At 42.5% G+C, this 11,703-nt stretch overlaps 1 protein-coding gene across 1 annotated transcript; it reads right to left on the bottom strand.

The window, feature by feature from the left end:
- Positions 1-3,877: 3,877 nt before the first annotated feature.
- On the bottom strand, positions 3,878-11,480 carry tomm34 (translocase of outer mitochondrial membrane 34). Its single transcript, XM_035662844.1, has 8 exons — positions 11,211-11,480; positions 9,704-9,851; positions 9,223-9,322; positions 8,527-8,679; positions 7,782-7,957; positions 7,374-7,521; positions 7,157-7,283; positions 3,878-6,278 (listed from the first exon to the last, which is right to left on the bottom strand). The coding sequence occupies exons 2-8, from the start codon at positions 9,828-9,830 to the stop codon at positions 6,177-6,179; spliced, it is 933 nt and encodes a 310-aa protein (XP_035518737.1). The 5' UTR covers positions 9,831-9,851; positions 11,211-11,480; the 3' UTR covers positions 3,878-6,176.
- Between the last annotated feature and the right edge of the window lie 223 nt (positions 11,481-11,703).

The raw sequence follows: 11,703 nt of genomic DNA, 5'->3' as shown, positions 1-11,703 counted from the left end.
ATCCTTCTTCTGCCCCTTTAACTGCTTGTACCAACAAGTCTAGGAAAGCCCACTCGCTCCTGAACGGTGTGATCGCCAACATCAGAATGCATGCCGTCATCTCTAACCATGTAAATCTACCGCAAGCATTGAGTGGGGAGTCGTGTGGATCGACACTTAAAAACTTCCTGCTTCCTCATTTCCAAATTATGAGCAGTTGTGGCAGAGAGCCCAGGCATTGTTCCTGTGTCCTGATTACCTGAGGTCGCATGGAACAGTATCAGCTAACGGCCTTAAAGCTGAGTTGAGAATCATAGTTCATTCTTGACCTAAAATAAAGGTTTATTTACTAGCTTTTTCTGGAGCTTTAAACCTCCAAAAGCTCCAGAGAAGGCTAGTAATTGATTCATTATGAGTTGGACGAAAAGGTGCACTCGAATATAAACCAGAAGTAAGGGGCTACCAAGCATGGATTAATACAGAAATTGGGGGGGGGGAAACGAATGAAGCAGTGATTTTAAGTCCACAACAGGAACGTGCGTTCAAGGAGCCAAATCTCCCGGCAGCCGATCAGCCAATCATCTGTTTGTGGAAACGAGAACCTGTCGTTTCGGATCGCGGTTAACGCTCATCTTTCCGACTGCATTCAGAAGAGAGAAAACACTCGGCAGTTAACGGTACATTTTCTAGCTCATTTTCCGATCTGGTAGTTTTACAATGTGTACATTTAAACTGGCAAAAATAAATAAAATCAGGTTCCTTGTGGTTTCTCTTTAAATGACCACGCCCCCGCCAAGAGTAAGAATACTGTACGCGTTAAAAAACGAAATCCCAAGCTAGTCTTTAGTCCCAAACTTTGAGAAATATCGGCCGACCAGAATGCAGACCGCTGAGTCTCAGAAGACCCTCTTTTTCTTCAAAAGTAGAAACAGTTGAGTCATTTTTTTCTCCACTCAGTGTCACAATAACCTTGTCATTAACCATCTCGACATTCCACTCTGTAGGTGTAGAAAAGTCATGTCTCAATGTTTTTTTTTTTTTTTTTTTTTTTGCTGGGGACAAATGTTTTCATGCACTGAAGTTTAAAAGGTAAAAAAAAAAGTAATTATTCCTCCCTGCCGCTCTTTTTCTCGTTAGCTGAACAAAAAGGCAGTTATTCTACGCTTTATAAGGAAAAAAATGATCCCATGCAGTAGTGAATGTGGCACCGAGCCTGTCTGTATATCTGGTATCTCAAATCATTTTGTTTTTACTGACCAGTATTCTGCTTAAAATAAAAAGGAAAAAAAAATAACCCAAAAAAACAACAAAAAAAAGTTTGCTTCTGTGACGGTTTTATTGCTTAGCGCGCACGTGGTTGTGAAAATTTAGACTTTAGCTTAAGGACACCAATAAAAATGAGAAAATGACAAAAAAAAAGAAACACCCTTCAACACCTTCCCCCCACCCTGGTTATTGACGTAATACTAGATTTGTGTATGTCTTTTAAAAAAAAAAAAATCCAACTCTAGTTTCACCTTACATGTTATAAACAGGACAAAATGTAAAAGACAATTTAAAGTGAAATAAAGGTTTTATCAGTTCCGAATCAGCCCTGTTCTGTTTATTACCACCTGTAGCCTGTTAATGCCGCATGTTGTTTTACTTGATCTCACATTGAGTTTCATGATTGAAGGTGCATGACATGCAGGAATGAGCTTGTCTGGAAAGACCGGAAACCAAGAAAGCTTTAAAGCACTGGAATAGGATATAAAACGTCGCAGGTGTTGAAGTTTGGAGTTGTTTTTTAAGGTTAGAGGCCAGCAATGCAAATTTTCAACCGGATAAAAGGCTGCTGTGTTCACCCCGATGATCCAAACTGTTGGACTATGCAAATACATGAAGGATGCAAATGTTTTATTCTCAGTGGGTTTTTACAGAAGATAAAACTGCAGAATAAACAGAACAGCTCTGGGGTCAATCTCAGTGGGTCAGCGCTGCCGTGTAGGTCGGACGCTGCCTGGCATGTGTGCAGGCATGTCCCCCCCCCCCCCCCTCCAGGAATGGAAATAAATAATACTGGGTTAAACTTAGCACTAGTGAGAGAGTGTACATGTTGACAGGAGAGAAGAGTTTTATTTGGTAAGGACTCAATGAACAACTCGACTGGCGGTCTCTGCTACGGGCGTCGGCATGCTTCAAGCAAAGAGTTTGTCGGATGGTCAAACGTGTTTAACAATTTGTTACTTTAGTGGGTGTGGTTGTCGGTATCACAAGACTACTTCAGTCACTTATTGTATGTGTAATCAATTGCCAACGACTGTGAGGACATACAGTAAGTGTGCGCCACTTATCCCTATTTGATTACTGCGTCTATCCCTTCTTGGTAAGTGCGTTTGTTAAAGGAGTCGAAATGCTGGAGTGTTTTTACGCTTGGTGGCAACTTGGTAAATAAATCCTGACATACGTGAAACATGTGACTTAACATCTCCAGTCTCCGCTCCGCAGCTTTGGAGAAGAACCTATCCTGCTACGAGTCATGTTCTTTTGCCTTTATCCTCTTCGCTCTCCACGATTATGTTCTCATAGGTTAACGTTCATCTGTGTAAAGGATTTTGAGGTTTGTCAGAGAGAGCTGCAGTTGGATTCTCTGCAATCATTTGTCTACTAGATATTAAGTAGAACTTTTAAGTCACCTGTTCATCAGATTCTCTGGGGTCAGTTTAGCTGTTTCCGTTTTTTTTCTTGCACCAAGCTGAGTGAAGGATTGTTTCTCCGATTGTTGTATGGTGTGTGTGTATAATCAGTCAGACGAGGTTTAGTTTGTGTGACTGAAGTCTTAATTTAGCCTTTAAATATTCAATTAAGCATGTGTGCATCATCTGTGTGTGTGTAGAGGACAGGGTGGAAGAGTCTTCAAGATAAAAACTCCCTTTAAGTTTGGTTATCTGCCTGGCTCAGACCTACATTAATAAGGTTGATTCCTTTCAGAACACAGGGAGCTGTATAGTATGAATCGGAATAATTTTTTACAAAAAAGACCCATCTTTTAACGTGTCATTGCCCTGTGCTGCTTTGGAAATGCTTCTCTCCTTTGTTTGGATTGGACCGGACCTGGGAAGAGAGTCATGTCTGAGTGTGCTGCCAACACAAACATTACTTATCTTAATTTGGTAGTGGCACTTTGGACTGGAGGCTGTCTGCATGTGCAGCTGAGGTTGGATCCAACATTTTAACAAAATAGTGAGATAGAATCTAGAATAACAGTGAAGGTTTTCCTAATGCGCCGTTGGGAAACGAAACATGGCAACCTTTCCGGCAGAGCTAGAGATTCCCAAAGTCGACATCCCCGGGAACAGTGGGAGGACTCAGGTCTCCATAATGCAGAAATGTTGTTAATAAAGACGCTACATCTAAGCTGCGTCATCTTACTGGTGTAAAAGTGACCACAACAAACTATCCATGTCAATGTGCTTTTGGCACACTGTATTTCTGGGTTGGGTTATGGAACTTCACTTGTTTTGAGGGAGCATCAGGACGTTCTGTCTTGTTTTTTTTGTCCGTACAAGAAGTGTAAAAACAAACTATTTCTGGTCCGGGCACAGTCACTTCCTGGAGTCTCTGGTTGGCTGGCAACGGCTCAGAGCCAAGGAGTAGTCCGTCTTTATTTTGCACTTTGTTTTTACACTCAAACAGGTTAGTTAGTGAGCTTTAGAGGCGTTGGTAGTCGGGTGGAGTTCCCTTTAGACACAACCGGCTACCTGTGTTTTCAGACTTCAGGCTAAGCTAAGTTAGCTTCTGGCTGTAGCGTCATATTAACCCAACAGTAACGGTCGGTATCAGTCTTCTCTTCTGTCTCACAGCCAGCAAGAGAATAAGTGTTTCCCAATTTCCCAAAATGAACATGAAGAAAAAGAAACAACATTGTTAATCTCTTTTATTTGCAGTTAAAACAGAAGCAGGTTGACAAAAACAGCACAAATGTGATAAAGCGAAGAATCTCAGCTGTGTCGGGATATGATCGCAGCGTGCAGCTTCTCGGCTTTACTATGCAAACATAAATAAGTGTAAACGTATTTCACAAACTCTTCTTGCATGACACGTAACTGGAGGTGTGATTTTCTTGTTCGTCTTAAACCAGAAACTGATGTTTTACGTTGTTGTTGCTGCAGAAACTAATCCAAAAGCAGACAGAGGATGAAGACAGGCACTTCAGGCAAGATGGAGATTGCCAAACTACAGCAGGATCACCGATCTCACTTTCACAATAATACGATGAAATGGAAAAAAGAGACAGTACTTTGTATATAGTGACCCGTTGAGGATTGGTTTGACGTATTAGTCATTCAAATGCAAAGGAAACAAACATAAATCTCAGTAGAGTGACACACTGACACAGATGTGTATCAGACATCTGGATTGAGGCAGGAAGGAAGGTAAGAACACATCGTGTATCGAACAGGTTCTGGATTATTGGACGGCGCTGCGGTGAACAAACCTCATATACTGTACGTTTGTGGTCGAAGCAAAATATTCACGTCATATCGGAGTTATCGCCGCTAGCAGTTTAAATAAACAGGGTTCACACCAAGAGCCCAGTCGTCAGTGCAGTCTGACGTTAAACCCAAACTTCATCCACACCGTGCTTTATTACTGATTATATACTGAATCTTTGATGATAATCTGCCATTTATCCCATATGACGTGAACACTGCATGAATGGAAATATCAATCCACTGAGAAAGACACACACACACTCAAAGCCTCAGAAAACCAAATGTAGGATAAATAAAACTACCTGAGTGTAGAACATTATGTGGAAAATGGCTGTTAACTTAGAACTCCAATCCACAATGAGCCTTTACAATCACCAGTGTTCAGACAGGAAGTGGGCTTCGTTATAGGCTTTACGTTTGTGGGTGGAGCTACAATGACGAGACGTTTCACAATCACCGGCAACTACTCTCATCAGTTGTCATTTTAAAGCAGAAACCTCCAGCCCTCTGTGTTACGTCATAATAAAACTGACATCTTGTGAATGAAATCTGAAACTGTTTGAAGTTTCTAGGATATTGTTCTGAATATTTTATAGGACAAACAATAAGTTAATCAAGAAAATAAACAGTCAAATACTGTCAAACTTCAATTAAAAGCAGGTTACTCTACTCGCCTGGTTTCATCAGATGGACGGAGGTCTCAGACGTCTGCTCTGGATTTATAGAAATTCTTTGGATGTATAAACCCACCTGCTCGAGCCGTTGGATGGCCTACAGTTCAGTCGTTCAGTTCATTTTAGGTAAACCACGAGCACGACAGCATCAAATGATTGATGTTATTCGATGACCTCACTTTTATTTCTCGTCTTTGCTGAGCGAGTTTTGTGCAAAAGGAAGTAAACGCCTCAGTGATTGAAGCGAATCAAAGCCTGGCCTCGATAATGAAGGTAATACTCTGCAGCTCTAATGAGGAGCACTGCAGTGAGAACATGATGGTATGATAGACTGATAGAGACTGTGTACTGTGGTAGATAGCCTCAGATATATCAGGTTCATTGATTTATTGAAAATGATACAGAACATATATGATATAATGGCTTCATCCAACCTGAACAGACTGATTTCTCTGCTGTCTGATGTCAGAACATTTTGATGCCTCAAACTCATTCAGAGAATACAAGTGAAAGTGTGAAACTGTCATGTGACAACTGGTGGTCGTCCATGGACGGATGGGAGCCCATAAAAGGCGAGTAAGAGACCTTGTGTTGAGATCATTTTGTCATACATACTAACGTCAGTGAGTTTGCGCTCCACGTGATGGCTGATTACCCTTTTACAACTGGTGATGGTAAAAGCTGACCCTCACTTAGAATCTGTGTGTGTGTCATTCATTTCAGCTCTTTTAAATAACCAGAAACACTCAGTGACACTAAAACTGGTGAAATACAAACATTCTTCCTGATACATCCTCAGTTCTCACCGACCAGAGCTGCGTTTTCCAGAAGCGCCTCGAGACCGAGCTCATGTTTGTTCCAGTGAGAGTAAACGGATCAAACATGTGTTGGGTGTGAGCGAGCTTTTGGGAAACAGAGCCGGTCTTTGAATTAAAGCGGCTGAATCGTGTCACTGCTCGCCTGACATCAATGATTGCTCTTCCTCTCCTCTCCGTTCGCAGTCAAGCGACAGATCCTCACCGCTGTCTCCAGAGTCCCTGATGTGTCCTCACTTCTTCTTCTGTACCTCCTGCAGCAGCTTCAGGGCAGCCACGTTCTTTGGTTCCACTTTGAGCAGATTGTTGAGGTCGTCCACACAGGCTTTGATGTCCTGCAGGAAAGCAATGAGAATGAAGAGTTACAAAGTAAACAAGGATGAGGAGAGCCAACAGTAACTTTAACCATGGTAGACAATGAAGAAGGCGTAGAGATTCTCCTGAACTAAAGCTCTCTGGTGGCATGATGTTACTCAGCAAACAGGTGCATCAGGGTCGAGGTTTAGGTTTTATTCTCAGAAGAAAGTAAAAAGCATGAAAAATGCTGATTCTAGTACAGCACAGTTTTCATCCCAGACACCAAAACTGGACTGAACAAATCTCTGGTCCAGACAAATGTTCCAAAATATATTACCATCAGAACAAACTTGTGATCTGTGTCTTCATTTGTCTCCATCGATAAATAATTGCAATCGAGTCTCAACATGTCCGTTAGTAGGCAGAGCTGGTGGACAGGAAATGATTTGCTTTAGACGACACGTTTTCACACGCGTGATGGGACTGCGTCAGACTTTTGGTTGTGCACGTCCTTAGAAATGAACGCAGTGTGAACGTGTGATCAAACAGCAACTATGTGTCCACAACCTCCAACACGACCATACAGTGAAGCAACTGGAACATAGCAGTTTGGCTATCTGTGCCTATTGACTAAGATCCTGAACTAGTCGTGACTCTTTCTCTCTCTTTTTCTCTCGTCTCTCACACAACTGAAACCTGCGCACACAGTGGACAGTTGCACTGTACGGAGCTGCCGAGCTAACCGTGTCCTCTGTGTGTGTGTGGAATATTAATGAGGAGCTGCTGCCAGGGGAAACATCCGCCATTATCAAGGCAGGAAATGCTTTTATTTTGTCTCCTGCCCTGAAAACCTCCAGACGCTTTGGAAAGTCAACGTCTGATTACTGTGTGGGGTGATGAAGATTCAGGCTCTCACCTTGAGCTCCTTGTGAGCCTGAGCCCTCCTGTAGAACGCCTTGATGTTGCTGCTGTCAATCATCAGAGCCTCGTCACAGTCTCTGACAGCGTCTTTGTACTGCTTCACTGACAGGTAACACAGCGCCCTGATCACACACACACACACACACACACACATAAGAAGTCTGACAGTAGTGAGTCTCATGGGGAAATGTATGTGTGAAGCTCCGACCCACCGGTTGGTGTAGGTTGTGACCTCAGTGGGGTTGTGTTTGATGCTCTGGCTGTACTTCTCTATGGCCTTCTTGTGCTCTCCTTTCTTCACCAGGGCGTTCCCTTCTTCCTTCAGGATCTGGCCCTTCTTCATGTCTTTATCACTAGGAGCTGATGAGAGGAGAAACAGAAGAGAAGAATGTGATGGGGAAGACAGGGAAGAAGTAAAAAAGGTCAAAGAGGCAGATTCAGATGTAAATTTGCCTTTTCAAAATTCTGAAGTTGCGAATTTCCCTCTGGATAAATAAAGTATCTATCTATCTATCTCTGATTCTGACTACATGCACAGATGAAACTGGATTATCAGGGAAAATCTGATGGTTAGTAATCATAAATGACACGATCTCTCAGAGCACTAGAATCTAAATTACCGGGTTTGTTTGTCTGTGTGCTGCCGTTGTGTTGCGGTGTGGGGTTCGGTTGTTGTACAGCGCTGGCTGGAGTTTTCTGGGAGAGTTTCTCTCTAACAGACAGAGGAACGGTGGGAATGGGAGGAAGCTTTTCTCTCCATGACAAACCGTCTGCCTCTGTGAGCGCCTTCGTCATCCTGAGAAACAATAAAATACACAGTGAAAAGAATGTCAAAGGGTCACCCAAACAGCCGGTTTAGTCCTTTAAGTGCAGTGAAAGACACCTGGAAAAGACACATGATCCCTTTTTTCCATTGAAGTTTATCTGTATGGGACCAAGTACAATATGAGTTAGACTAATTTCATCTGCAGTCCCCTAGCAGGTGACAGAACAGCACTGAACAAACAGGACAAAACACAGAACACACACAGCAGTATATCACACACACCATGTGTGTCCTGTGTGCCTTCACTATCAGAAAGTACAGTTTGAAGGATGATTAATGCTGCGTCAAAACTGTTTCTAGTCCGCTCCAAGAACATTTAGGTTGATAGAGATAAGCAGAAACACAGATGTTCTGGTGCAGGTTGTGAATAAGACTCAATACTTCACATTACAGCTCAATAAACTGAATTAGTTTAAAGTAAATGAATGAAACCAGTTCTTCTAACTCAGCCACACAGTTTTACAAGCTAGATGAAAAGCAGAGCACCTCTTAACGCTCTGTGTGATTGTGAACTGTGTCAGAGTTAGAGGCGCAGGTACCTGTTGGTGCCGTCGTGAGCAGCTGCGATGTTGCAGTCGATCTGCAGAGCAGTCTTGTAGTCTACGTAGGCCAGCCTGTACCGCTCCAGAGCTTCGTAGGCAGCAGCGCGGCGCAGCAGAGACTTGACATTGAACGGGAACAACTCCAGAGACCTGAGAGGAAATATGTCCAGTTAGGAAGTTTGACATTTGGTTCACATTCTCATCCAGATGTGGGCTTGATCTCTCATCAGGGTGCAAAATTAAGTGGAACAACAGGCTGATGCAGTAAGGACTCGGCCTTTAAGCTGCGCCTCACCACACGGTCTAAAAGTGTGGGTAAAGTTTGGGTTTGCTCTCTCATGTCCGTGTGTGTTTCTGCCATAAGAAACGTGATAAATACACACTTATCTCTCTGTTCTGATCGGATAGAAAAAGTCAGATTTGATGGAAATGGTGATGAGTTCATTTGTTCATTAAACTGCAACATATCACCTTACAGTACCACAGTATACTGAATCGTAAAGCCCTGTAATGTGATATGTATGGTAGCAGCCGATTCTTGCCAATACACAGTTTCTAGGAAGTCTGAGCTGCATTAGAGCATAAAAGAATAAAAACCCTGACAGATGAGAGAGATGTGGAAACCAAACATACAGCGACACAACTGCAGAGAAATGATTCAAAAGGAAGTAAGATGGAAAGAAAACCACTCACATATTGCAGTCTTTCACACATTCTGCACAGTTGCCATCTTTCAGGTAGCTTGCTGCACGGTTCGAGTACAAAATGCCCAAATCCTCCGGGTTCTTTTTACCTTCAAACAGGAAAGAAGACGGTTCAAAGAGCAGCTTTTCATCAGACTGGTAATGCAGTCTCAGTCAAAAACCAGTCAGCTATGTCCACTTAGTGAATGCATCAAGAGAACGGAGAGAGAAATACAGTGGACGTGTGTGGGGCTTTGTAATTGCTCTAATATTCCTCCTGGATGAATTTTCATTAATGTTGGAGTGAATGTTTGCTTGGGTGTGTATGCACAAAGCCTAAACCTTATCAGTTTTATATGTATATTGGTGTGGTAACCTTTTTTAAAACAGCGTGACCTGAAAACGACCAGACCGGGATCCAAACATTATCTCTGTCAATAAATCACTTGAAATCAGCATTCAGACATTAGTAATATTTAAGTAACACTCACCCTTCTCCAGCTCTTTGATTGCCTGGCTGTACATGTTGGTGGCCTCTCCGTACTGGCCCGTCTTGAAACTTTCATTTCCAGCTTGTTTCAGGTCCACCCAGGACTTGGACTTCTGTTTCTGAGGCATCTTCTTCTTTTTAACGATTATCTGGAAAGATGAGACACTTGGTTACTTGGGGCTGGTATTATTATGGTATAGACAGATAGACTTTATTGATCCCAAGCTGGGAAATACAGTGTAGCAGCAGCATTACACACAGTAACAGTAACAATACAATAAGTAAGGAGAACAACCTAGACATATATATATAAAAATGTATAAATAAGCTGTATAATTGTAGTGCAAGTAAAAATAAAAATATAAGGTGCTTTTTAGCTTTTGAATATTCTAACTATAAGTGTTATAATCTGGGGATATACAACTACTAAGCCCCAATCTACTCATCTACACAATCGGTATCCCATATGAGAAGCAGAAGAGAGAAGGGAAGGTGTTGTCAGAGATATGGTGTCTTCTGTAGGTTGTTTTTAAAGGTTTTTTCCTGTCACTATCACCTAAAGGCAATAAAAGCCACAGAAATAGCTTTTAATAAATCACAACTCGGCTAAAAAAAAGTATTTTCAGGCCACACTGCACAGCATCCAAACCTGTGTAATAATAATAATAATACACTGCTTTATGGAGGTGCATTCACTGTCATGTTACTAACAAGGAAATGTCCATTGTACCTGAACTACCCACTGCTCTGTCTCCGTTTAAACCGCGGGATAAACGCTGTAAATAACGACACAAACCTGGACTCGTAATGAACCAAGCAGCAACCACTAGACGCTGTGGATCCAGGTGGTTTGTCAGGTAACCCCGCTGTAAAGGTGTTAATGTGCGCTTCAACTTTATGGAGATGTTTTATTCTGCGTCACAGAGAGGTGGTTCTCGTTTATCCCCATAATAAAACTTAAACGAGGTGGTTGAACCAAAGCCTCTCTCACACAGTTCAAACAAACATTAAATGAATAAAGGCAGAATTGAATAAAAGGATGTTTTATTAAACTATTAGTTTTAGCTAGGTCGCAGTTATCAGCAGAAAACAGAAACTTAATGTCCAATAAAGTCCTACAGCACTTAATAAACTAAACCCTAGTTTAGTTAATCACCAACCGAACCGACACAGCAGCTCCTCCAACATAAAGGAGCTTATTTATAAATATATATGTGTGTTATTAGCTCGGAACCTAGCTGCTAATAGCTGCTAAAAGCTCAGTATGTTTTATTTAAAGTGTGTCGACACGAACTCTTTAAAGTTATCTCCAGAAGGAGACTCACCTGAGACTTATATCCCCCCTCTTTCTTTCTTTTAACTAACGATGCACACTTCCTTCCTTCCTTCTCCTTTTTCGCCGCCTCAGCTGCTACGTTAGCTCGCCGGCTAACTAATGCTAACTCAAACGGGAATTCAAATGGCGCGGCTAGGCTACGCTAAGCTAAGCTAAGCTAACCCTCACTTACCGGCTCCGCTGGTTCAAACAGAGAAAAGCGACGCAGCAAAGGAAGCAAAGGAAGTCCTCCTCTTCGGAAAAACACGAACCGACTTGTCCCTAAAACGAGCCCCGGTGTGTTGGTGTTACGTTGTCGGTTCGGACATCCCTCTGTGGACTTTCTGGTTGCTCGGAACCACGCGGGTCTCCTGTGCCTGTGCGGGGTTTATGTAAGGTTGAAGGAGCTGCCAGCGGGCTCCAGTAACTTCTGAGTTTGGTTGTTGGGGGAGAGAGAGAGAGAGAGAGGGGGAGAAAGGGGGAGAGACTACAGCGATGTATCGGTTTCGCTTCTTTGTCACGGTGCGTTCAGGTGCTGCGGGGATTGTAGGAGTTTGGATGAGCGTGTTGCGCCCTCTGGTGGCCACATTGGGTGAATTAACTGTAACCTTGTGACGGAGATTATGTAAGTTATTGTAATGTGAAACTTTCTCAACGTGTTGACTTAGTATCTTATTATTTTAACT

Source organism: Morone saxatilis, unplaced genomic scaffold (genome assembly GCF_004916995.1).
Source record: "Morone saxatilis isolate NCDOM2014 unplaced genomic scaffold, NCSU_SB_2.0 Contig18, whole genome shotgun sequence".
Taxonomy (NCBI): domain Eukaryota; kingdom Metazoa; phylum Chordata; class Actinopteri; family Moronidae; genus Morone; species Morone saxatilis.
The sequence above is the reverse complement of the archived record's forward strand: the minus strand, read 5'-3'. Positions and strand labels throughout refer to the sequence as shown.